This window comes from Rhineura floridana, chromosome 3, assembly GCF_030035675.1.
Source record: "Rhineura floridana isolate rRhiFlo1 chromosome 3, rRhiFlo1.hap2, whole genome shotgun sequence".
NCBI classification, from domain to species: Eukaryota; Metazoa; Chordata; class Lepidosauria; order Squamata; family Rhineuridae; genus Rhineura; species Rhineura floridana.
The window spans coordinates 37,298,289-37,326,004 of NC_084482.1; the positions used below are offsets into that span (position 1 = coordinate 37,298,289).

Consider the following 27,716-nt stretch of genomic DNA (forward strand, 5'->3'; position numbering starts at 1 on the left):
AGGAACCTAGGCTGAGAAATCACTGGCCCAAGGTCACCCAGTGAGCTCCATGACTAAATAGGAACATGAACCTGTGTTTTCCTTGTGGAAGGAAAAACTTTCCAGTCAATTTATTGTGCTCCAAAGGACAGAGTTTATTGGGGGGGAAAGATAGCAAAGACCAATGCATTGGGAGAGAAGTTCCTCAGAACAACTCTAAAGAAAACAGGCAATGCACAGCTTTATAAAGTGATTATATGTCATGCATACATTATAAACAAGATACATCTTTGCCAATCAGTATGCCCATACCCTCCCACCTTGGGTGGTCACATTGGCACCTTTCGGCCTTGCCCATCCATGTGTCAAATTTGGAAAGTACCTTTATTATCTGAAACCTGCATTCAGGATCATAGAAGCATCCACCCGAGAGTTCTCAAAGAACTCAAATGTGAAATTGCTGATCTGCTAACTAAAATATGTAACGTGTCCCTCAGGTCCTCCTCTGTGGCTGAGGACTGGAAAGCAGCAAATGTAATGCCAATCTTCAAAAAGAGATCCAAGGGGGGTCCCGGAAATTACAGGCCAGTTAGCTTAACTTCTGTCCCTGGAAAACTGGTAGAAAGTATTATTAAAGCTAGATTAACTAAGCACATAGAAGAACAAGCCTTGCTGAAGCAGAGCCAGCATGGCTTCTGCAAGGGAAAGTCCTGTCTCAGTAACCTACTAGAATTCTTTGAGAGTGTCAACAAGCATATAGATAGAGGTGATCCAGTGGACATAGTGTACTTAGACTTTCAAAAAGCGTTTGACAAGGTACCTCACCAAAGGCTTCTGAGGAAGCTTAGCAGTCATGGAATAAGAGGAGAGGTCCTCTTGTAGATAAGGAATTAGTTAAGAAGCAGAAAGCAGAGAGTAGGAATAAATGGACAGTTCTCCCAATGGAGGGCTGTAGAAAGTGGAGTCCCTCAAGGATCGGTATTGGGACCTGTACTTTTCAACTTGTTCATTAACGACCTAGAATTAGGAGTGAGCAGTGAAGTGGCCAAGTTTGCTGACGACACTAAATTGTTCAGGGTTGTTAAAACAAAAAGGGATTGCGAAGAGCTCCAAAAAGACCTCTCCAAACTGAGTGAATGGGCAGAAAAATGGCAAATGCAATTCAATATAAACAAGTGTAAAATTATGCATATTGGAGCAAAAAATCTTAATTTCACATATACGCTCATGGGGTCTGAACTGGCGGTGACCGACCAGGAGAGAGACCTCGGGGTTGTAGTGGACAGCACGATGAAAATGTCGACCCAGTGTGCGGCAGCTGTGAAAAAGGCAAATTTCATGCTAGCGATAATTAGGAAAGGTATTGAAAATAAAACAGCCGATATCATAATACCGTTGTATAAATCTATGGTGCGGCCACATTTGGAATACTGTGTACAGTTCTGGTCGCCTCATCTCAAAAAGGATATTATAGAGTTGGAAAAGGTTCAGAAGAGGGCAACCAGAATGATCAAGGGGATGGAGCGACTCCCTTACGAGGAAAGGTTGCAGCATTTGGGGCTTTTTAGTTTAGAGAAAAGGCGGGTCAGAGGAGACGTGATAGAAGTGTATAAAATTATGCATGGCATTGAGAAAGTGGATAGAGAAAAGTTTTTCTCCCTCTCATAATACTAGAACTCGTGGACATTCAAAGAAGCTGAATGTTGGAAGATTCAGGACAGACAAAAGGAAGTACTCCTTTACTCAGCGCATAGTTAAACTATGGAATTTGCTCCCACAAGACACAGTAATGGCCACCAGCTTGGATGGCTTTAAAAGAAGATTAGAAAAATTCATGGAGGACAGGGCTATCAATGGCTACTAGCCGTGATGGCTGTGCTCTGCCACCCTAGTCAGAGGCAGTATGCTTCTGAAAACCAGTTGCTGGAAGCCTCAGGAGGGGAGTGTGTTCTTGCACTCGGGTCCTGCTTGCGGGCTTCTCCCAGGCACCTGGTTGGCCACTGTGAGAACAGGATGCCGGACTGGACTAGATGGGCCACTGGCCTGATCCAGCAGGCTCCTCTTACGTTCTTAAGCAAAGAAAAGCTAAGTGAGTGTCTTCAGGGCTCAAAGGTCAGAAATCCTTCCTCACCCTGGTCCAGTAGGTTAGAGCTAGAGTGGTTAGAGTCACAATTGCACCACATTGCAATAAATTTTGGGATCTAATTTGGGTGTCAAATATCTGTTTATAATTTGTTTCTATTTATTTTTATTTTATTTAGAAAAAACATAAGCTGCTTAATAAAAAAACTATGATATACATAAAATAAAATAATTACCTAACACAGAGATAAAATCAGCAACATGTTTTTAAAAGTATACATAATTAAATTTACACGTCTGGATAGGCTTGCTGAATTTTTCAAAAAGCTTTTAGCAGGCATCTAAAACTGTATAGTGAGGGTGCCCTTAATAGGCAGGAAGTTCCAGAGCACAGGTGCTGCCACTCTTATCAGCAACAGAGACAACTTTGAGTAATGGCATTAGGCTTTAGGTTTGGCCTTCTCAGTGTGTCTGAATTTAAGAGTAGCTCAAAATGGTTTATTAATGGACTTTGGCACCTAATAGATAACATTTTAAAAATGTACTTTCCACTGTTTTGCCAAACTCTTTAGAATGATTTTGGAAGGTATGGAAAATAATACTGTTGGAGAAAAACCCCTACATTAATATATGTAAAGGGAAAGTAGTCCTTTATTGAAACTAGGTGGATAATCGTATCTTTGGTACTGAAATGAGAGTTTTAGTAGTTGGTGTTTTAGTAAATGCCTTTTGAGGATCCTGACATGTAATGATGACGTAAAACTCCAAAAGCAGTTGGGGGGTAAGACTGTCATAGAAAAAAGCTTCAATGTGCCCAGTCTTCCTCTCTCACAGCAATTCTCTCTCTGTAGGCTGTTTATTTTTTCTACGGAACCAAAGATTGCCTGGTACAGGAATGTAAGGATTTGAACAAAAAGATTGAGGTAAGATGGTTGTTTCCTCCTTTTTATAGTTAATTCATTTGGTAGTGAAACTGGAAATAGCATCTAAGAGAAAATAAATGAGTGCACTAGGAGAGAACAAATTATTGACCCGCTATGCTGATGGAAGTCAAAAGTATGTGATGAGTGTTTGGCGATGATTGGGTGCTTTGGCTTGCCCTTCCTCCCTCTGTTCTCATTTGCAAGGATTTGTTGAGCCAAAAAATAAGGTTCCATTGAAACTCTCAGAACTACTCTACTCTGTGTAAAGTGGCAGTCGGGCTCCTTTGGGGACCCCTCCTGACAGGTCCAGAGGTCTTTGAACTGGCTCTTGCTAATGTAACTTGCTAACAATGTGTTGTATATCTTTTAAAGCTAGAGTTGGATGGAGAGAGAATTGATCTGCCCAGCTTGGAAGGCATCATAGTTCTGAATATTGCCTACTGGGGAGGCGGCTGTAGACTGTGGGAAGGCATGGGGGATGAGCTTTATCCTCTGGCACGGTAAGATTGTACTCTGTTGTACATGATGCATGAGCATTTGGTAAAAGGGCCCTTGCATCCAAGGGGTTGCTCACTGAGTAGGGATTACAGAACTGATGTGCATTCTGGCCTCTTGAGGCAGCAGAAACAAAACATATTTTTAATCTGTTTACTATAGTATGGCTGAAGTGTTCTTTTATTATGAATTCTGTTTGAAGTTGTGCCTATATTGGTAACAAGCTCCCCTTTTTCTCTCTTAGGCATGATGATGGGCTGCTGGAAGTCGTTGGGGTCAATGGCTCTTTTCACTGTGCACAGATTCAAGTGAAGCTTGCAAATCCTGTCCGGCTAGGACAGGCCCATACTGTAAGGGTAGGTGATAATCCTGGCGAGGATCCACATGGCTGCTTCCCACACTCCTGGTTCAGCTGTCTGATGTTGAGCCTGGAAGTGCAGGCACCATCATGGAAAAAGGCAAATGCCTTAGCTCTGTATTCATCCCCAAACTGAATCCTTACATAGTCATGAAGACTGTACGTATCTCATGGACCAGCCGTGGATGACCTGGTGGAGCTGCACCGCTCATTTGACTTCTTTCCGGCTAAGTTGTTGCAGCATACCAGGACAAGGAGGGACACGCTCAGTGTGGTGCAAATACACAAGCAGAGCCAAGCTGGTGATCCGGTCTTGCTCCCACTGTGCCTTTTCCCCAATCCATCTTGATATGCTGCAGCCACTCAGCTGGACAGAGGTCAGGAAAGCAGTGAAGTCCCACCACATTGCCCACTGCTGTTGTGGACCCTGCAGCCAGTTCAGTCTGTTGTGTGGACAGACTGACCAGGAGCCTATGCAATGCACTCTATCCTTGAAATAACTGCTGGTCAGGTGTGCTTTTGAGTTAAGGTATACTTAACTTCTGGCCGATGAGTCTGGTGCTTTTGTGGGGAGCAGACAGTCAGCTTGTAATAAGCTAGAGCCCCATAACTTTCATGGGTTTATAACCCAAACAGTGGCTTTAATGCAGCTGGGTCATTTTCAAGTGACATTCTAGGAACCTCCTGAACTATGCATGTGAAGATTCTTTCCATAATCTACAATCTTGAGGTCAATTTCAAGAATGCGGTGGTTGTGATTATTTATTTATTTATTTTATTTTTACACACTCATACACTCTTCATCTGAAGATCTTGAGGAGGGTTATAATTCAATTTAAAAAACTTAAAACACATCCAAAATATGTTTACTCATGGATTTCTAACTTTGCCCAGTCTTTCAGAGTTGCGACTCTAACAGCCTTAAATCGAGGGCATTCTCTGTTCTGAAAGAAGCTCAACTAGTGTGGGAAGAAGAAAAGAAAGAAGTAGTTAGTAGGGAATCTTGCAAGGAGACGTGAATCCCCTTTCATTAACTCAGGGGTCACCGACCTTTTTGGACCCAAGGGCACATTTCAAATTTTGAGAGAGTGCTGGAGACACCAGTCACAGAATGGCCGCCGTGGGTTGTCCTGTTGAATTTCTCCCTGCCATACAACTGTTAAAAGCACAAGAACTCTTTTCCCCCCCAACCCTAAATCAAAGCCTACACCACCATCCTGTACCCACTTACCTAGAAATGAGCCCCATTAAACACATAAAGACTTACTTCTGGGTAGACTGGTATACCATTGTACTGTAAGGAAAATTGCACTAAAATGCAGGTTGCAACAGCATCTGTTTAGGACCCCAAGAATTCCTGGTGTTCACATAACTCGCTTATTAGTCACAGTTCTGACTAGACAGGCAGGAGCAGCCAGGCTGGCTATTTCACACAAATCACTTAGAAGGGTACCTGCAGATTTTGCTCTGTAACTTTCTTTCTAGGAGGGCTAGAGACTTAATTTTTTTTAAAGGAAAGCTCAGATTCTGTGCCACTGAGGGCCTTTGTGGGTGCCATGGCACCCATGTGCGACAGGTTGGCGACCCGCACATTAAGTGTATGTAGCCTGGTACTTAGACCCAAGGGGGTCCCCTTTCTCCACCAATCCAAACAACGCTTGGTTCAGAATCCCTCCTTAAACAACTGTAGTTGCCCATAGCCCTACCTACAGTTGCCACTGGAACTTTTCATTCTTTCCAAAGCATTTTCTGAAAGGAGTGAGAGCCTACTGTTAACCTTGTTTCTTGTCCAGGAAAGTGCTCTCCCAGATTCACCCCATTCTTTTCACAAGCTCCTATTTTTAACCCCTATTTCGCATTAAATCCCAAAGGAATTTATTCTTTCTCCTAAACTTGCTCTTGCCAATTAATAAATGGCATGGACGAATCTGCTAAAGACGTTTCAGAGTGAACATCTTGTACTAGTTCAGTTGTCTGGCCTGACATGGCTTTCAGATTTTACCTTCTCTACAATTGTTTGACTATGCTTGTTTTTCTTTATGTATCTTCCTAATTCCAGTTGATTTTGAAGAATTCAAAGATGCCAATGCAGGTGGATGGAGAACCCTGGGCACAAGGGCCTTGTGATGTTACCATAACCCACAAGACTCACGCACCGATGCTCTATCACTCAGGTGAACAGACAGATGATGACGTGTCCAGCGTATCTGAACAGGAACTAGCAAAGGATCAGACTGATGAAGACACCTAGGTCTTGGTCAAGTCTGTACATGTTAAATGGTAATTCAGCTTGGCTTTCACTGAAAAGCTTGGCGTTAAATATTCCATCTCCAGTAACCCTCTTAATGCCATATCATATCTGTATTTACAAGTGGGACAGGAGTAACTAAGCCATGCATTTAGTGATTTTTAAAAGCTGAGCCAGGTTTAAATTCAGCAAGCGCTTTTGCTTTGGTATATAGTATCAAGGTGAAGCAGGAGAGAGAAACCTTTCATGGTAACTTTACGCTGACTACTCTGCAGACTGAATGCCTTCTTCAGCAGCGTTTGTGTATAGTCCTATGGACTGGCTGCCGGTGTCCATAGTCCATAATTGTAAAGATCTAGATTTTGAAGAGCATGTAAAAATATCATTTCAGGCCTAGTGCTGATGTCCCACGGTCTAATCAGGAGTAAACTGTGGGCTCAAGTGCTCCTTTTCCATTCCCTCTTACTTACAAATTTTCCTCTTCTTGTTTTTGGAGCCATCTATGGTGCTATGTTGTGTCAGCACCAGTAGTTTCACTAACTGTGGTTTGCTTTGAAAAGTGAAAGAAAATGGGGAATCTGCACACAAAGTGTGTATGAACCCACAAGTGCTCCTAATAGGGCAAGCACTGTGTCTGCACCAGACCATGTCCAGCTTCACTTTTGGTAAGACAATCACTGCACTGAATGTTGCTAGATCTCACAGATGGCTAAAAACCATTGCATATCACAGCAGTTTCTATTTCTGCTGCTTAGGAGCTGAGCAGAGAGAGGTCTAGAACTGTGTATTGCTCATCTAACCAGTTAAGACCTGATAGATGGATAGATATTTTTGGTTTCATAGAAGAGTGTTCAGTTCATCAGTATGTTAAACGTCCTTCCTCACTGGTTGATCAGAGTTTAAAATAATGGGTTTGATCTCTGAATAATGGTTATGTGAGACAATAGCTCTGGATATTCTAAATAAAACTATCAGCGCAGTGTAGATATAATATGCTGACACCCACTTCCCTTACACTCCCTCGCTGTTACATTGTTTACTGGGACAGACATGGTGCCTGCTAAACATATTTGCAAAATGTAATAACCAAAGGATTGTCACTTGTCTGACAATCCCAGTACTTTAACATAACTTAATTTTAAATTTCAAAGAATTCCTAAATTGTCTGTCAGTGATGCACTGATTCTCTCCGGATAACTTTGAAAAAAGAGCTCAAAACAGCAAATGAGAACATATTATTGACTATCTCTGAGTTCAGTTCCAAATTGCCCTTCCATGAATTCTGTTTGCAGAAGGGCTGTAATCCAGCAGGGGCTCATGGTGGAGGAAGGGGAGGAGTCATGTTTCGCTAATTTCCCCTTCACAACCTCCCTCAATGTTCTGGAGGACCTTCCAGCCTTTTAGGGGGCTGTAGGTGGAAAGAGGAATTAGTGAAAATTGCTTTTGCCAGTGGGAAGCACCCTTAAAGATATAGGTGCTGAAATTGCAGGTATGTTATTGTTTTTGTCTTGCTGTTCAAAAATCCACTGAAATGAACCTAAATCGTACAAGGATAAAAGAATCCTGGTTGTTTCAGTGAGGCTTGTGCAGGGCACATTCCTGGCAAATTATGCCCTTGGTCTTAACACTGAATTATTCTCTTCTCACTTAAGAAAAAATTCCCAACTTTCGTGTCTGTGTGTTGGTCATTTTAAGAGCCTGGCTAGTAACGCATGTTATCCACTTAGGTAGTATGATTCCAGGTTTTAAAACAGTACCTTTTATATCTTAAATTAAGACTGTCTCGCTCTCGTTTTGAGTAAGGAAAATTATGTATAAATTGGCAAGTTACAATATTGGTAATAGAATTTAATAATCTTGTGCCAGTATGGACCAGACTATATGGATGTTGCAGTTGAAAAAATTTCCATTGAAGGCAGAAGGAATGTGTTTTGTTTTCGTCTTAAACTTTTTTCACACACTGATTAGATTTTGACAGTCTTCTTTTTCATCAAGTAGATGTATACTAAGTTATTCATAGTGTAAATGGCTTGCTCAAAGTCCTGTCTGCATCCATGTATGTCTTCAGTTGCACAAGATGTGCTGAACCGGTGCCTAGCTGCGACAATGGACTGAATGAGGGCTAATAAACTGAGGCTCAATCCAGACACGACTGAGATGCTGCTAGTGGGTGGTTCTTCTGACCAGATGGTGGATGTCCAACCTGTCCTGGATGGGGTTTCACTCCCCCTGAAGGAGCAGGTTCATAGCTTGGGGGTTCTCCTAGAACCATTTCTGTCACTTGAGGCTCAGGTAGCGTCGGTGGCATGGAGTGCCTTCTACCAAATTTGGTTGGTGGCCCAGCTGCGCCCCTATCTGGACAGGAATAACCTGGCATCAGTTCTCCATGCTCTGGTAACCTCCAAGTTATATTACTGCAATGCACTCTACGTGGGGCTGCCTTTGAAGACAGTTCGGAAACTGCAGCTTGTGCAAAATGCAGTGGCCAGATTGGTAACAGAGACCAAACGGTCCGAACATATAAAACCGATTCTGGCCTGCTTGCATTGGCTGCCTGTATGTTTCTGAGCTCGATTCAAGGTGCTGGTTTTAACCTATAAAGCCTTACACGGCTTGGGACCACAATACCTGATGGAACACCTCTCCCGATACGAACCCACCCGTACACTATGCTCAACATCCAAGGCCCTCCTCCGGGTGCCTACTCTGAAGGAAGCTTGGAGTCTGGCAACAAGGGAGAGGGCCTTCTCTGTGGTGGCCCCCAAATTATGGAATGATCTCTCTGACGAGGTGCACCTGGTGCCAACACTTATCTTTTCGGCACCAGGTCAAGACTTTCCTCTTCTCCCAGGCATTTTAGCATGTGTTTTAAAATCTTTAAATTGTGTTTTAAATTGTTTTAGAAGATGTGTTTTAAATTTGTATATTTGTTTTTAATGTGTTTAATTACTGTAAACTGCCCAGAGAGCTTCGGCTATGAGGTGGTATACAAGTACAATAAATAAATAAATAATAAGATGGTTTTCACATATGCATTGATAAGCAGTGCCATTGGGAGAAGTGCAAACTAGTGGTATCCAGGACTTTATTGCCAGGAGATCATTGCAGTGGGACTTCCAGGTCATGGTTAGTCTTGCAATGACCATGTCCAGGAATCTGTTCTAGCGGACATCACTGCTCAAAGAAGATTAAATGGGCCTTTGATCACCACCTGTACCTCATCTAAGGTTTTTATACCTTCACATGTACATAACGGATGAGAACAGTAAAAAATGTATATGAAAAGTCACTTTCCATGTGCAGCTGAGTTCTCAAAGCACTTTGTCAGCAATAGACCAAGAAACAGACTCTGAGCTGCCAGTGGGTGTTAAATTAATAGACATATAACCATTCAAGTTCTTTCTTGTTTGTTTGAATGATTTACTTATTTTTGTAAACCTATTTATGTGCTATGCTCTGATCTTGAGTGTCTTTGTGTTTACATAGCCATATAAGTTAGTGGACCATACTCCCAAAGGGACTTGCTGAATATGCTTCATTGTATCTTAGTAAAGAATGTGTTAGTTCAATACTTTGGAGAGGTTACAACATACTTTCACCTTTATTCTTCTGTTATCTAGAGCACTTCATTCTGCCAAGACTGTAAGGAAATTCCTGCTTTAAGTTGCTTCCTATGTAATCATATTCATCTAGGCTACCAAGGGAACAGGTTGAACAGTGGATTGGCTCTGTAGAATTGAATTGTAACACTCTCTCTAGGTCTGGTTCATACACTCTCAGGCCCAGGAATCTTCCATGTGGTGTGGGCTACTCCATAGATCTTGCTGGACTATATGATGCAGTATATGCATGTCTCTCCAATTTGTGAAATCTTTTCTTTGTCTCTGTCTCTCTTACTTACTTACGTAAAGGGGAAAGGGTATTTCCTGCGTTCTCCCAGTGCTGTGCGTTATGTCAAAACAACAGTGGGAGATGCAGGAGCATGCCTACTGCCCAACTTGCACATAGAAGATTTTGAGGCTGGTGAGTGTGGAGCTAGTCCTAGTGTTCTTGCCTGTCATGGCATGATGTGCTTCAGTTTGAATTCCGTACTTATTCCTGTAAATAATCTACAAACACAACTTGAAGAGGAAATTATGTGTTTTTATTGTTTGAACTACTGAATCTTGAACAGAATTCTAAGAATTGGAAAACTCCCCCAAACTGTAGTTGACCAATTATCCAAAAGGGGGTGCTCAACTATTGAGTTACAGTTGTAGCCTGAACTGGTTCCCCCACTTGGTAGTTTTCATTATGGCTACTTCCATAAGAGCCTGGTGTTTTAACACTTCCTGAGCTGCTGCTGCTGTTTTTTATATTTAACTAAAACAAACTAAGCTGTGGTTCAGTTTGTGTTTAAAAAGAAAAGAAAGCTTCACAAAAGTTCCTGATTTGAGACTTTGATTAAATGACTACTGTTATCTCTGGCTGGTCAGTGTCCCTGTCTTATGTCTTTGGTTTCCCTTAGTGCTGCTTTACATCATCACCGTCACTGTATTAGAAGCTGCTTGAAGTAGCCTCCACATGGCGAGTGCTCCCCATGGCAGTTATTGCCTTGTAGAGTGGCATGCTGTGTGGACAACCTGATCACAAAGAGACATTCCATTTGATTCAGGTGATCTATGTGCCCTGGCTGCTCTTTGCACTACTGTTGCTGCATGGCACAGTGGCCACTTGGATGCTGTGGTGTCTGCTTGGAAAATTTAATGGGTAAACTGCCTCTAAACAGTGACTACAGGTAAGCCAGAATCTACCAACAAGATCGCTACCCCTTGCCTCTGTCATCACATGGGAATATATAGTAAATATCCAGGAGCTAAGTGCTGCAAAACTGACAATAATTAAGTAGCTTTAGTGTCTAGTTAATCTTTACCAATCCAAGGTTGAAGTGAGTTAAAAGTTGCTGCTCTCAGGCTAATGGTTATGAACTAGTTTTGGATAAAACTCAGAAAAGTACATGGACACACATTGTCTTACTTTGTCTCTGGAGGATTTTTTTTTAAAGGAAATCTTTGAATTGTGTGAAATACTTTGCTACTGAAATAAAATGGTTGAAGCAATGAAGTCTGTTGTCCGGGTGCTGTTCATGTTTTTTCCTTTTAGAATAAATGGTATGATATATTCTTGTATAGCCTGCTTCTTAATGTAGTGGTAAAAACTTCAGCCAGTGGGAAATATGGTTCTATCAATTGTCTGAACTCATATGGTGTGCATCAACTAAAGTTGTCCCTTTTAAATTGTAAATTAAAGTCAGTATCTAAAGTACTTTATGTAACCCCCCTCCCCCCCCCCCAGGATAAATCTTACTTGGAGTAAAATTAGGACAGATTCTGACATTAACTTTCTTTGTTTACCTTATCAAGTCACAAACCCCGGGGAGAGGGGGAGGCAAAAAACAGGAGTCCTCTGCACACTGGATTGGTCAGATGCAAATCTGTTGCACACGACTTGCCAAAGTCCCAAGTATAAGTCTCGCAGCTCACTTGTGATAAAGTTTGGATTGTTCCTGATCTAAAGCATGATCTATTTCAATTGCTGGCATGCATTCCAACTCAAGGGGGGGGGGTTGGTGCATGCAGATATGCTGTATGCATAGGATCCTCATTCACTTGAGTGGAAGAAGCCAATTTATGAGCATGGGAATGTGTATACAGATGGGCTATTGAAACAAAGGGGAAGCCTGTTGCAGGAAAGAAAATTTGAAGGTTTCTTGGGACTCCTGTGCTTGATTCAAATTTGCTGGATTAGTTTTGGAAAATGGTGTGCTTAAGGTATGGAAATAATTTTGAGTGCTTGTGGAGCTAGGTGTTCACATAAGACTGTTGCTGCAAACAGCAGCCCACCTCTTCTGCCTGTAAGTAACATGTAGTCCAATTTGTCTTGTGATTTAACAGTAAGCATTTCCTTGTCTCTTCCCCCAGCATCTCCTCCTGGCAGGAAAAATTCTCAGGATCATGATGCTAGCAGCAAAGCAAGTTGAAGTAAACATTCCAGATTTTTTTGTGGGGTTGAGCAAACACAAAACAGGCCTGCTGACGTTCTTCCCTAAGGTCAACCGTGTATGTCAGGTATGGGGAACCTCTGGCCCTCCAGATGTTGCGTAATTATAATTCCTATCAGTCCCATCCATGCATGGCCAATGGCCAGGGATGATGGGAGTTGTAGTTCAGCAACATCAGGAGGGCCAAAGGTTCTCCACAACTACTGTATGCTTTGTCAGGTGAAAGAAAACTTTAAAATAGTTCTAAGTGAAAACTTTCTTGCCATGCTGTTCCCCATTGCAAATGAGATGTCTGTTTGTTATTCTGTACAAGCGCTGCATCTTCCTCAGGTATTTTTAAAAAATATATATTTCTGTTGCTTAAGGTATTTGCATTCTAGGGTTCATTTCTGTTTTTCCTAATGCACACACTTTCTTAAATCAGTATCTTTAAATGTAAGCAGGGCTGTGGAGTCAGTACGCCAAACCTCCGACTCCGACTCCTCTATTTTTCTACTGTCCGACTCCACCCAAAATAGCTTCCAACTCCACAGCCCTGGAAAGGGCTGTAAATGTCTTTTTAAATTGGAAGCTCTCATAGGAGCATTTTTATCGCTGCCTGAATATGCGCTGATCTTGGCATCACAGCATTTGTCTTCATCTGGGTCCTGTGTTATACACGTGACAGAAAAAATGTTTTCCATCTTGAGTTATGATGAAATGCTCAACTGCAGCTGACTTCATGGGAAGCTTCTTTAACATTTTGAATTTATATTTTAAAAAAATTGTCAATCAAAATTTATTTTGAAGCCGGAGTCGCTACATTTCTACCGACTCCACCCAAAATTGCTTCTGACTCTGACTCCACAGCCCTGAATGTAAGTCCTTCTAACTGCATTGTTTTCTAGAATCTAGTGGCACAGAAAAGACTGCTATCTAAAAAGTGTGGGCACATGTTGTCTACATGTTCAGTGGGCATTGTCCCAAAGCCCTAACCACTATACTTGATTATCTTGAGTTTATCTTGAGGTTAATTAAAACATAGAAGATGTGCAGAAATAATTAAAGCCTGCAAGTGGTGACTCCTTGTGGGGCAAAGATAATGCTTCAAGGCCATGTTTGCATGCTGATTATTTTGAAAATTAGGTGCAGCAGATAAAGTGTGCGTAGTCCTTCCACCAAAATATGCTCACAGTGTTTTCTTGCTGTGATAATTGTGACACACCACTGTTTGTCCATAACCAGAATTGTGCTTTTTAACTGGGAGTTTCATGGTGGGAGTTAGCCTGCCTTTTGTAGGGATATCTCCCATGTTTCTGAGTGCCCATTCACAGTACAGAATCAGAAGCAAGGGCTTTGCATATGTGTGCTATTGCTATTCTTTGTTTTGCTATTCTGCAAAATCCAATTCAAATGTGCCAGAAGGCACCACATGCCATACCCTCTGATGGGCCTGTACCAGCTTCGGAATGCACGTGAGCAATTATTTGTTTGAAGGCATCCCTATGTCTACAGCTCCTTCCATATGAAAATTTAATGTATTAAGGAAAGGTCTAGGCTAGAATCTATTTGTTATTTTTGAACGCTTTCATCTTGCTTCCAAATGTTTTAAGTGTTATAGTGTGGTCTTCCTAGAAACATTCTGAGTTGGTCATGTCCATGAGGGGACTTCCAGCACAGTTGAATTTGCTCCCTAATTCCACCAGTGGAAGTGTTCCTAATGCTGCCATATATGTTGAATACTTAAGCTTAAAATGACTACTTCTACATACCCAAAACATTTTAGTTTAGGGCTGGGCCATACATGCAGATAGTCCCCAGACTGTTGCCTCCAGAAACATGCAGGGCTACCACTGGTTTATGGGCTTGCTACCCTGTGTGAACTAGCATCTTAACATGCACAATAAATTCTTTGCCACTTTATCCCCATGATGGTGATCCACTTTTCCTGAGCTACCATAATCATGTGAATCACAGAGGTGCCAATTCACTCAAATCACATCTTTACTCAATTCAAGCCCTTTAGATATACTGGTACATATTCCAGTCCAATGTGAGATCTTTTTATTTACCCATAAATTAGAATGGGGAAGTTTTCACCTCTTGTCTTCTGTCAGTGTAAGTAGTTTAGGGACTGCCCTAGTGTGCCCCATTTGGGATCTATGTCAGAATCACTTCAATATTCTGCAGGTCTCCCCATTCTACGCCTCGGTTTTGCGATGCATCTTGCACAGTGTTGTACAACAGAAATTGTGCATATCACCTTAGGTTGTTAAATGCATATACAGGGTGAAGGCCCTGGGAGTTTGTGTTAGATGGCACAGAGAGAGAGAGACTAGCTATCGTTCTGGCCGTCAAAATGCTGTAAAAGTTCAAGTACATGTGTTAAACTCAGTAATGAGGAAAGGGAAACTGTGGCCATAGCAGATGTGGAGAATATGTGGCCCTCCAGATGTTTTGTTGGACTTTCAACTCCCATCAGCCTTAGCCAACATAGGCAATGGTCAGTGATGATGGGAGTTAATGTCAAAGAACATCTGGAGGGCCACATCTCTGGGATATGGTCTGTAATCTTTGTTTACATTTGCTCGTTAGCTGAGTGTCCCCTTCTATACTGCTCACTCTTGGAGACCACTTTCCACAAAAGCTTTTATAATACAGGACTGCTTGTACAAACCCTCCAACCCCCCTCCTAGTACCCATCAGGAAACTTGCCTTATATTTAAAGCACCTTTATTCTGCATTTTAGTATACATTTTTAAAAAAGCTTCCAAACCAGCTAACAATAGTTAAACCCAGTCATGTAAAGCATATAATAAATTCTGATAGGAAATTCCCTTCAGAATAGCTCTGCCGCCGTTACCTGTACCCATGCACTCTGCCTGGACTTTTAATATTCAGAAGCTGTAGAAATGGGAAAGCATAGATCTGAATCCAGAAAAAAGATGATTGTGCTTAAGTTTCACTGAAACTAATATGGCACATTTGTTTTGACTAATTTATGTCCTGTTTATTTCAATGACGCTTTGATTTACTTTAGATTTGGGCTATAGACTCTTGGGCAGCATATTGTTTTTCTAGAGGGCCACCTTAAGAAATGGATAATGGCTGGACAGCAGTACAGCCCCCTAAAATGGCCTGTCAGTGCATTTTGTGCAGGCTGCAATCCAAACCCCACTTACTGAGAATAAGCCCCATTGAATTCATTAGGTCTGAGCAGACATTTATACAATTATGCTGTAAGGGTTTAGCAGTTAAATGTTGAGAGTTTTCCCGTTTTAACCAAAATTTTAGAAATAGCTCTGGCTAAACTACAGTAAGGTGGAATATAGTTTTCAGTTACAGTAGCATGACCTGGGAAGTCAGCTCATAGCTATGACTACTGCTGGACTATTACCTAATCACCCTTTTATATGCCAGAATCTCAGCATTTAGGATATAGTCCTGAACACAATAAACCTCAGAACAAGTCTCACTATATTTAATGGGACTTATTTCTAAGTAGACATGCATAGGATTGCACCGTAAGCCAAAATAACTATCCCCAGTAAGCCAGGTCTGCATGTCTTTTCAGAATGCTCTTATAGTGGTCTCTGAAACCCTCAGATAGCTCATAGCTGAAGAGTGAAAAGATCTTAATGTTAGCCTGGTCATGTCTATTTCTAACTAGAACCTAGGTTTGACCTGTTTCAGGATTTGCACCTGGCCTCTTTGGATGGGTGTTGTCAAACTGTGGTTGAACTGTAAATCTGTGTCATCAAAACACCTGTGAGAGCTTAGGTGGAGTATTAACACAAAATACACCATACCCTGGGTGGAATCCCTTCTACAACAATGGTGGCTTAGGGTTTTTATTCTCAAGGCCAAACTAGCTGACTGGTGGTCATATCCTCATTTTAGAAACCTGCTCTTCCATATGCGTAGATTTTGAGTTGCCATTACAAAATGTAGCTGTTGAAAATTATTCCAAATGTCTGGCCTTCTGCTGGGGGTGGGGTGGCAACCCTACATGTTAGCATTTAAGTTGGGTCCTTGTGACGCCCTCCCCTGGTTCTCCCTGTCAGGTTCCCACCTGCTTGTGGCTACTGCCTTTCACTAGGCACCACCAGGGATACCACCAGTCCGGACCGTCCTTTATATGGTTTCTCACTCCGCTCTAGCACAGATCTCACTAGATCCCCCTGCTAGGCAGCACCACCAGTCACGTCCTATAACCAATACTCCCAGAGACTTTGCCTGAGTCTCTCTCTAGCTGGTTACTTTTGTGACTGTGTGCTTATGCTGTTCCCAACCCCCTTGTATCTTTATAGATAACGCATACAACTCTGGGTTGCTCTGGATACTTGAATTATTATTCCTCCCTTCACCACTGCCACCATTAGATACTGTTTCTGTTCAGCCTTGGTAATTACCTTGCCCTCCCTTCAGGTATGTATATCCCCCAGCCAAGGATCAGGCCTTTGGTAAACCAAATAAGTATTTATTAAATATCAGAAATAACAAGATTAGTTTTAGAATGTTTCACAAGCGTATGGTTTCATCTATTCCTGTTTTGTACTTGACTTATTATTAATCAGAACTCCAACTCCCTCTTTCTCCACTCTCCTGACCTCCACCCTCAAACACCTCTTTCTCCACACTCCCAACATCCACCACCAACCACCTTCTTCTCCACCCTACTAACATCCACCCAGATTCAACTGTCATTCTTCCATTTATACTCCCAGCCATTCAAACGCTCAGCCAATCATCCAGCATTCTACTGCTCATGTACTCCCCCCTCCTCTTTCACTCCACTTACCATATGTCTTCTATATAAACAGCACTTACCATATTTACACTATAAGCAGGAACATCACATTCCCCCCCCCCTTAAAATAACAGCAAAGTATTATTCCTGCTCTAGGATTCATACGACGCGTTAACAATAAAAAAAAAGTCTCTTTGGGGAAAATGTCTTTTTTGCACCCACGTCTGGGTCATGTCACTGCAGTCCCGGCCACCTGCCTTGAAAGTCCATCGGCCAATACATTGTCCTTGCCTTTTATGAACTTGAAGTCCACCTGGTAATCTTGTAGAGCCCAGGACCACCTCTGCAGCATAGTGTTATGATTTTTCATAGTCTGTAACCATAACAATGCTCGATCTGTTGTCACAGTAAATCTTCGTCCCCACACGTATGGGCGCAACTTGCTCAGTCCCCACACGACCGCTAGGCACTCCTTTTGGACCAACAAGTAATTCTTCTCCCTCGATGTCAGCTTGCAACTAAGATACGCCACTGTACGTCTGGTGCCTCCTCTCTCTTGTAGCAAGACGACTCCCAGCGCTAGGTCCGACACATCCGTAGCCACGATGAATGGTTGCTCGTAATCTGGTGCTATTAATACAGGCCCTTGGCACAAGGCTTGCTTCAGAAGGTCAAAAGCCTTTTGACATTCATCCGTCCACACCACACGCTCAGCACACTTTTTCCTTGTTAGCTCATGCAAGGGGGTTGCGATTTCCCCAAAATCTTTTACAAATTTGCGGTAAAAACCAGCCACACCTAAAAATGCCTTAACTTGTTTCTTAGTTAAGGGGATGGGCCACAATTGTATTGCCTCAACTTTGCTCCATAAGGGGGTTATTTTCCCACTCCCCACCTTATGTCCTAAATAGATCACTTCATTCAACCCAAACTGGCATTTCTTGGCTTTTATTGTTAGCCCTGCTTTCTTAAATGCCTCTAATACTGCTGTCAGGTGTTGGACATGCTCAGGCACCGATTTGCTGAAAATGGCCACATCATCTATATAGGCCACTGCGAAATCTGACATGCCTCGCAACACAGTATTAATTAGTCTCTGGAAAGGACTTGGTGAGTTCCTTAGTCCCATGGGTAAAGTCACAAACTCATATAACCCATCTGGTGTACTGAAGGCAGTTTTGGCTCTGGATTGCTCGTCTAATTCCATCTGCCAAAATCCTTTACACAGATCTATGGTAGAGATAATGGTTGCTGGATGGTAAGTAGTTGTCTTTAAATGTTTTAGACCACAACACTTCCACATACATTGCATCACTTCTCCCATGAATACACTGCCTTGATCCGTCAACACTTCATGAGGGAAACCCAGCCTCATAAAGATTTTTAATAAAGCCTCTGCCACTACAGGGGCTTCCATGGATCTTAGTGCTTCAGCGTCTGGGTATCTGGTGGCAAAATCCACCACCACCAATAGATATTTCTTGCCATGCCTTGTGGGTTTGGAAAAAGGGCCCACCAAATCTATTCCCACTCTATAAAAGGGTTGTCCTATTATAGGAAGGGGCTTCAATGGTGCTTTTGTCTTTACTCCACTTTTCCCCACCTTTTGGCATATCTCACAAGATAAACAATATTGTTTTACGTCTTTAGAAATATTTGGCCAATAATAGTGTGCAGCCAATCTTTTCTTGGTCTTCTTTATTCCAGGATGCCCTGCACATGGGACATCATGGGCTACCTCTAGCAATCTGGCTCTGTATTTGCTAGGTACCATCAATTGTTTCACTGGTTCACATTCATTCTCTCAGCAGGCATCCACAGTCTATATAAAATCCCATTCTCACACACAATTTGATTCCTCAGATTGTCAGTAAAGGGAATCTTTTGTGTAAGGGCTTGGTCCTTCATTTGCTTCAAACTTGCATCCAGCTCTTCCCTGAACTGCTCTGCCTCTTCACTAGAGACCATTTGATACAGTTTGTCTCTTTTAGCAGGCCTGCCAGGGGTTGCTATGGTGACCTTAGGCTCGATAACAGGTTCCACCCTGTTTTCTTCGGCCTCTGTTAACATGGTTTCTGTTGCTTTGCCAAGTTGTTGTCTGGTCACCACATATATTTTTCCTTGTGCCCCCATAACATCTCTTCCCAGTATCACTGATTCTTGTTGTTGGGCATTAATACCTACTTTACATATTTCCTCCTTTCCTCTCCACTTTAATTTTATCAGGGCCATGGATATGCTTTCTGGTTCACCCCTCACTCCTTGGATTGTCACCGTTTCCTGAGGTAATATTTCCTCAGATTTTATCAAATCTGGCCTCAGTAACGTCTGAGCGGCACCAGTATCAAGCAATGCCCAATAATTTGCCCCTTGCACACTCATTTCTTCCCTCAGACTCGAATCAAAGTCTTTTACATTTGTCCAGTTTATCTGGCAGAACTGAACCTTCTTCGTTTCTAACTCCCTTGGTTCTGTTTTCACTGCCCTTCCCTGAGCAGGATTACCCAATGGGGTTGGCAACCTCACATTGAAAACGTATGTGCCCCGGTCTACCACATTTATAACATAATTTCTCCTCCATTTTAGGGTACACAGATCCACTCTGGGGTGTCCTGTGCCCTTCAGACTTTATTGGAGGACTCACTCGCTGTGGTACCACATCCTTTCTGCCACCATTATATGGTCTGGGTTTAAACTCTCTTGATGTTTTCCCCACCCAGCCAGTTCTATTGGAGGCAAAGTGATCTGCCAACTCTGCGGCCTCTTGAACAGATGTAGAGGAACGGTCTCTGACAAGGAGCCTTATTTCTGGTGGTAACTGATGGTATAATTGATCCAGTATCATGAGGCTTTTCACCTCTTCCACTGACTGAGCTTTGGCACTTCCCATCCACTTTCCAAATATGTCCATCAATTTTGCTCCCAGTTCAACAAAAGACCTCCCTGCTTGGATCTGACAGTTTTGAAATAACTTCCTAAAGTAGTCAGGTCCCAGTCTGAATCTTTTGTACACTGCCTCTTTAAACTCGGCATATATGACGGGCCTGTCTGAAGGGAAATATTGGTATACCTCTGCCAATTCCCCTTTGATCAGATTTGATAAATATTGCATATATCTATCCTCCAGTAGCCCCCACATCTGAGCTGCCTTTTCGAAGGTGTTGAGGTAAATCTGTGGGTCTTGTCCAGGTTCAAACACTGCAAAATCTTTTGGTGTAACCTTTATTTTGGTTTCATTTCTGTCCTTTCTTGTTTCATCAGAATGAAACTTCTCTCTTTCAAATTTTAACTTTTCCACCTGTATCTCAGCATCCAATGCTCGTTGCTTCTCCCTCTCCTCAAACCCCATTCTGATCCTTTCAGTATCCATTCTCATTCTCTCAATTTCCAACTCCCGCTGTTTTTCCTTCTCTGCACCTTCCATCCTCAATCTCTCTGTTTCCAACTTTAACTTCTCTCTCAAATACTCTATATAAGCGGGATTGCTTGAGTACCCTTCTGGGTTCTCTTCTCTGACAGGTTGTTTTTGTTGAACAGATGCGAATGCTATCAATGCTACTCTCAATTCATCTACCCCTTTACCTTCGTGAGGTAAACTGAATGTTATGCACTTCTCCACCAGCTCCTCTCTTTTCATCTTTATATATTCAGTCATGTTTTTAGGAGTTCACTCGCACTTTGCCACACACTCTTTGCCAGTCACTCTCACAAGTAATCTTTATTTGTTATTTCTTTTAGCCACACCACTGTTAGGGACTGTCTAGGGTTCGAATCCCACCGCTACAGCCACCACATGTGACGTCCTTCCCTGGTTCTCCCTGTCAGGTTCCCACCTGCTTGTGGCTACTGCCTTTCACTAGGCACCACCAGGGATACCACCAGTCCGGACCGTCCTTTATATGGTTTCTCACTCCGCTCTAGCACAGATCTCACTAGATCCCCCTGCTAGGCAGCACCACCAGTCACGTCCTATAACCAATACTCCCAGAGACTTTGCCTGAGTCTCTCTCTAGCTGGTTACTTTTGTGACTGCATGCTTATGCTGTTCCCAACCCCCTTGTATCTTTATAGATAACGCATACAACTCTAGGTTGCTCTGGATACTTGAATTATTATTCCTCCCTTCACCACTGCCACCATTAGATACTGTTTCTGTTCAGCCTTGGTAATTACCTTGCCCTCCCTTCAGGTATGTATATCCCCCAGCCAAGGATCAGGCCTTTGGTAAACCAAATAAGTATTTATTAAATATCAGAAATAACAAGATTAGTTTTAGAATGTTTCACAAGCGTATGGTTTCATCTATTCCTGTTTTGTACTTGACTTATTATTAATCAGAACTCCAACTCCCTCTTTCTCCACACTCCTGACCTCCACCCTCAAACACCTCTTTCTCCACACTCCCAACATCCACCACCAAACACCTTCTCCACCCTACTAACGCCCACCCAGATTCAACTGTCATTCTTCCATTTATACTCCCAGCCATTCAAACGCTCAGCCAATCATCCAGCATTCTACTGCTCATGTACTCCCCCCTCCTCTTTCACTCCACTTACCATATGTCTTCTATATAAACAGCACTTATCATATTTACACTATAAGCAGGAACATCACAGTCCTGCTTTATTACATCCTGGGAGCTGATATTAACATAGTGACTAATGTTTAGTTTTCACAAATGGCAGATGAAGTGGTCAAACTCTTCCTGAACTGTAACTCCACAGACTGCAAGTGGCAGATAATATAGCTGAATGCTTTTCCATGGGAAAAACAATTCTAGTTTTGTTCATAACTGTGAGAAGGCTATGCTAGAACTATTTTCCTTTCCTATGTGCAGGGATCTTTTCTTTTTCTCATGGGGAAGCACCCTGCCTTCCATTTGAAGTGTCCCAGCTCAGGAACAGCTGGTGTGAGCTGGGACACCTAGGACTTGCTAGGTATCATTAGGCAAGCCTCTATCTTGTCACTCTCTGCCTACCTTCTCTACAATGTGGGAATGATAATAACATTCTACCTTACACAGCTGTTGTAAGAATTAAGATGATGTGAGGTAAGCACTTTGCTGTAAAGTGATTTATAAATGCTAAGCAGGGTAACATGGAATGGAATTTTAATTAGCACAGCTCCCAAGGCCTACCATAATTGGAACTGGGTTTCAAAGTGCTCTGCTGACTTTAGTTATAATGCCCCCCCTTATTTCTATGATTCTGTGTAGTTGTGCTAGAAGGAAACTTCTTAAGAGAATGTCTGCTTCTTGTTTTTGTAAATACTCTTTTTAAGCAGCCCTGTTTTCATAGTGGATTTCCTAGTGGATCTGAACATCTACTGGATTTCCTACTGTTTCTTTCAAATCAGTGTGTGTATGTGTGTTATCTGTGTGAGTTTAGACTGAAAATGTGTGTAGATCTCAATCTATGTTGTCTACCCTTTGAGACACCAATCTGAATGCCTGTTTGTTTACATAAGCTGTTAATAAAATAAGATTAGCACCTAATGTTTGTATCCCTCTTTTTATTATAGTTTCCAATAAACTAACAGAGAAACACAAATATTAACGGCCTACACATAAGTAATGTGGCATCTGATGTAAGTGGCCTCAAGCATATGCAAGTATATGCCACAATAAATATGTTTTATTCTGGGGCATTGCAAGATCCTTTTGTTTTTTAACAATAAACTAATACACACTTGCCATCTGGAACTGGCCGCAACAGAAGACTTAAATCACTATTTTATTACATAGATCATAAACTTAAAGGAAGGGCTGTAATTCAGTGTTGAGTATGTGGTTTTTGTATGCAAGTAGCTCCCGAGTTCAGCCCTTTGTATCTCTAGATAGGGCTGGAGCTCTCTGTAACTTTGGAGAGATAATACTTAGCTAGATGGACCAAATTAACTCTGTATAAGGCAGCTTCCTATGTTTCTAATGAGGGTTGTCTAACCTGCAGCCCATTGGCTGCATACGACACTCGTACCCAAAAGAGGTTTTTTTGTGTCTTTTTTTTTAAAGGAAGAACTGACCATTCCCGCAGGCCCCCTGCTGTGATGCCAAAAGTTTTTTGTGATTTTTCCCTCCCCCCTAAAAATGTGTCTTTTTTAAAATACAAAAATCAGCTATGCACACTTTTATACTTCAGTCCCTGGAGGGTTCACCATGGGTCAATCTACCCCTTGGTCCAAAAACGGCTAGCCAACCCTGTCCTAAAACAAATCATCAACAGAGTTGCAATTTTTTTTCAATCTCCCCCTTGATTGAAATATTTAACACTAGAGCTAATAGCCAAGAAACAATATTCCAGCCATGGGTAGGTTTACCCATAATGTTCTGGTCCTTAATGTAAACCATGGTTTGCAGAGTTGGAGATGTGCTACGGGCTTCCAACAAAGATTCAGTGGGTTGCATCCAATGTGTAGGCAAGCAATTCTCAGTGATTCCTCCCCCCACAGGCCCCTCCATGTCCCCTGTAAGAACAGATTTAGAGATGGTGTGGGAGAGGGGGGGAATAACTGAAAATTGCTTCCCTCTTCTACTGAGTGAAGCCTTACCATCAGCTGAGCAACACCATTGGATCCAACCCAATTTGTTCTTTCTCGGTTCAGGCAAACTAGTTTGCCCTCACATCCAAAGCAGTAACTCGGATTTGTGCTTGCCCTCAAAGCTAGGACAGGAAGCCACAGTTTGAAGCTACTTTCCAATCCTAAACTGAAAGACAATCACAACCCATAGCTTCCTGCTTCAGATGTGATGGCAAACGGTGGTTTGTTAAACCCCGCAATAACAAACTGAATCTATGTAGAGAAGGAGCCCACAGCACATTCAGGATCTTTCAACACAAGGAAATTAAATGATGGGTATTGTTATATCTGCACCAGGCCATAGTGTCTGTAAATCTGTAAGTGAGGATGCTATTGTTAGTAGTCTCACAGCAGCAGAAGAAAGGTATGCTGTGATTTTATAAAATGAGGTCGGGGTGGGATATAGGCTGTGGGAGTACCAGTTCACCCAGTGTCTCTGTGTATCTTCCAGCTGCAATTCTAGCATCAGGCCCATATGCTCCCAGAAGTCATTGCATTTGGGAGGAGAGGAGAAGGAGAAGAGGGATCAGCCATTTACCATTTTCACAGACACTGAGCCAGCAGTTGGGAAAACATCCCAGTGCCAAACCCATTGGCCATGTACGTGGCTATCTGCTGGGGAGGGAAAAGAAATAAGGCTGTGAGATTGCTGGTGCTGGAAAAGAGGTTCAGAGATCAAGTGCCTCAGTACCTTCTAATGGCAGCAGATGGGCTGGTTTTGAGTGCAGAGTATGTTGGGGGTGAATGTCCCCTCCCAGGGGATCACTTCATCATGGTGTCAGCATCCTCCCAACATCCTTTCCTTTCTGCTTCCCTGACTCACTTTGAACAAAGGAGGAGCTTTGACATTTCAACTCTTGATATAAAAGACTATTTGCATGTAGCTTTTGGTTCCAGAATGAGGTGGGGTCAGATACATTCAACCAGCATTTTGCTTAGTGCGACTGCATAATTGTCTCATGCCAAACTGCAGAGATCATTATGCTGCCATTGTTAGCACAAGAGCCTGTGCCAGTTCCCCCTCCCTCCTCCTCTGCAACCCCAGTTATTTTCATATGACATATTCAAATTAACTCAAAGTTCACCATAATAGAGAGAGACAGATTTCCATCCCTTCTGAACCACTATGGGGCATTTATTTAGTTCAGCCTTCCCCCAATTGGGTGCCTTCCAGATGTTTTGATCTCCAGTTCCCATCAGCCTCAGGCAGTTTAGCCAATGATCAGGGGTGAGGGAGTTGTTGTCCAGCAACAGTTGGAGGGCACCCAGGCTCGGGAAGGCTGATTTGTATCATTTTTAGAGCACTTTTCCCCACGTGCATAATTAAAGCAGCGTACAACTGAGCAAAATGAGAACTTGTTAAAAACAAAGTAATTGAAACAGTATTATTTGACAGCATTGGAAAATTGACTAACAGTTAACGAGAAGATACTATCACTGGCATGCAATAGTATTTAATGTCTGATGGAGTGTTGCTGGCATGCAATGCTACTTATCTGACTATATATAATAATGATAATTAACATATATGTTATATTTCTTGCATGGATGAGGGCTGTGGCTTTTTTTTCTCCCAAGTGAAAAGGACCGTGTGTCCACATGAGGTCATGAACTAAACATATGATTCATGTGTGGAAATGGCATGAGGAGGGCCTGTTTTGTTTTACCTGCATTTTGGAAACCGTAACATGCAAGAGACTTGAGCTGCTTAGATTTTAATGTTAAGCAGTATACAAATGATGAAAATAAACAATAAGATCAAGTGGAGAAATGAAAGCAGAAAGGTTTAGAAGCTCGGGAAAGAGTTTTCTCATAGGTTGTTAAATATCAAAGGGAACTTGTGAAATATGCTTGTCCTCTTCATAACCACTCTACGTGGGGCTGCCTTTGAAGACAGTTCGGAAACTGCAGCTTGTGCAAAATGCAGTGGCCAGATTGGTAACAGGGACCAGATGGTCCGAACATATAAAACCAATTCTGGCCCGCTTGCATTGGCTGCCTGTATGTTTTCAAGCTCAATTCAAGGTGCTGGTTTTGACCTATAAAGCCTTACACAGCTTGGGACCACAATACCTGATGGGACGCCTCTCCCGATACAAACCCACCCGTACACTACGTTCAAGATCAAAGGCCCTCCTCTGGGTGCCTACTCCAAGGGAAGCCTTCTCAGTGGTGGCCCCCAAATTATGGAATGATCTCCCTGACGAGGTGCACATCTTTCCATACAACTGACTTGGAACAAACTTTTATGTTTTCAAAAAAAGAGTGCTGTGGGAGTGGGGAATCAGCCATTGTATGTTTCTTCCCTTTACCTTTAGTGGCTTGGGAATCTGTGGCTGGTCATTGGTCCATATGAATTATTCCAAAACAAAAAGAGGGTGCGTGAGATTTCTCAGAGAACTCTTTCTTCTCAATGGCTTTTTTTGGTTGTCTACACTGACAAGCAGTGACTTGCTAAGGTTTCCATCTTCTGTTTCTACCTTTGTTGCTTTCATTTCATTTCTGAATCACTTCCTATGAAACATCCCAAAGCAATTCAACAGTAAAAACATATTAAAAACCATTTTAAATCCAGTTCAGTTTGGGACTGTACTTACAGTTTTGTTGTTTCTATTGCTTTTGTTTTGTTTTTTAATGTTGCCATGTCTTAAGAGATTTTCTAAATAATAACTTTGTCTACATTGCTTCCCAACAAGCCCTACAGTCTGAGTGAATATTGCTGTTGCTGTATGGTATGGGAAGAAAAAAAGATCCATCGTGACTTATGCTCTCCATTTCACATTGGTTGACCTTAAAAAGAGCCTCTTCCCATGGCAAAATAGGACTGGAGAGCATAACATGCTCCTCCAGGAGCTGTTCAGAGAGCAGTACTCTGAACTGCCACTCCCATCACTCTGTGCAGCTGTGGACAATGTGAGAATGTTCTGTTGGCAACAAGGTAACAGATGGCCTTAAGTCTTGCTGCCCATGAGCCTTGTCTTATTTTTGGGGGGGGGGGGGTTGAACAATAGTGCACAGAGCTGAGCATGTGCCACCCAACAGCGCACAGAGTCATTGTCAGAACTCGAGTGCAAAATCCCAATTCCACGCTTAAGGGCAGCCAGAAAGGAGCCTCGCTCCTTGAGACCTGCAAAAGAGCAGCTCCCCATGTCACACATTGAAGCTGAGGAACGGTAATGCATATAGAAATCTAATTATTGGCGGGCCCAGAGCGAGCTTTTAGCATGATAATCACAGGGCCCCAGTGCTTTCTTGTGCACGGACCCCTGAAAGGTGATCCTGAAAGCAAAAGTTAAAGCCATTGAATTTCCATCAATCATTCAGTGTTTGCTTTGATTGCACTGACAAGATTGTTTTGTTGGCTCTTAAAGTGCAGTGAGAAACTCTTATTAATCACTTTAAGATTTTTTATTTTTTAAGACAAAAGGAGGTTGTCTCCTCATTAGCCATCAACCAGAGCCAGAACAGCTGAGAACAGAGCATTGTGGGATGGAAAGGGTTCCAGTTAACCATGCACTCTCGGGAATAGGTTTTGCCACTCACCAGTGTGGCACTACCAATTTCAAAACTGTATTGTAGTTTCAAAGCCAGAGGGCTGACTTGGTGGACATCAGCCTAGAAGTAAAATTGCCAGGTGTGGAAGCCAGGAGAAGGGCATGTTCCAGCAACATATATTAGTCACCAGACTCACCACTCATTCCCATGGGACTTAGTGGTGACTAAACATTGGCTTTTCATGCAGAAGGTCCGATTCAATTCCTGGCATCTCCAGGTACAGCTAGGAAAGACTCCTGCCTGCAAACCTGGAGAGCCCCTGCCAGTCAGTGTAGACAATATTGAGTTAGGTGGACCAATGGTTTGACTTGGTATAAGGGAGCTGTGTTTCTAACATGCATTTTCTCTGCTTCTAAATCATATTCCGTGGCTTGTACAATGCAATCTTTTGCATGTTTACTTGGAAATAAGTCCCGCTATGTTCACTGAGGCATACTCCCTAATTAGTGTGTTTAGGATTGCTGCCTCACTGTGACTTAGCTGCAACTTGCTTTTGCTGTGATGTGCCCATTGAATGGTTTTAAGCTACAAGGAGGTGGATCTTGATTAAAAATGGCCTCTCTGTAATGGCAGTTCAGCAATGGCATAAGCCACTGTTCATTTTATAATGTTAACCGATTTTGATTTTCACTGCGTTGAGTTTCTTGCACACTGCTTAGAGACTATTGTAATGAAGCACTATATATGTAAATTGTCTAAATAAATAAGCTGGTAAAGAATTAAAAAAC

General features: G+C 42.3%; 2 protein-coding genes across 5 annotated transcripts in view; both read left to right on the plus strand.

Moving 5' to 3' along the window:
- DGKE (diacylglycerol kinase epsilon) overlaps positions 1 to 11,167 on the plus strand; it is a 32,341-nt gene extending 21,174 nt beyond the window's left edge. For 2 of the 3 annotated variants that reach the window (XM_061615325.1, XM_061615326.1), the window contains exons 9-12: positions 2,913 to 2,984; positions 3,357 to 3,484; positions 3,724 to 3,835; positions 5,897 to 11,167. In XM_061615325.1, coding sequence (XP_061471309.1) covers positions 2,913 to 2,984; positions 3,357 to 3,484; positions 3,724 to 3,835; positions 5,897 to 6,088 — 504 coding nt within the window. In that variant the 3' untranslated portion in view covers positions 6,089 to 11,167. The remainder of the gene's footprint in view (positions 1 to 2,912; positions 2,985 to 3,356; positions 3,485 to 3,723; positions 3,836 to 5,896) is intronic. The other variant, XM_061615327.1, reaches the window with a different exon arrangement.
- A 467-nt stretch (positions 11,168 to 11,634) lies between these two features.
- Positions 11,635 to 27,716, plus strand: part of LOC133379651 (meteorin-like protein) — a 33,132-nt gene continuing 17,050 nt past the window's right edge. The window contains exon 1 of one of the 2 annotated variants that reach the window (XM_061615330.1): positions 11,635 to 11,895. In XM_061615330.1, coding sequence (XP_061471314.1) covers positions 11,882 to 11,895 — 14 coding nt within the window. In that variant the 5' untranslated portion in view covers positions 11,635 to 11,881. Of the gene's footprint in view, positions 11,896 to 12,392; positions 12,456 to 27,716 lie in introns of those variants that run through there. The other variant, XM_061615329.1, reaches the window with a different exon arrangement.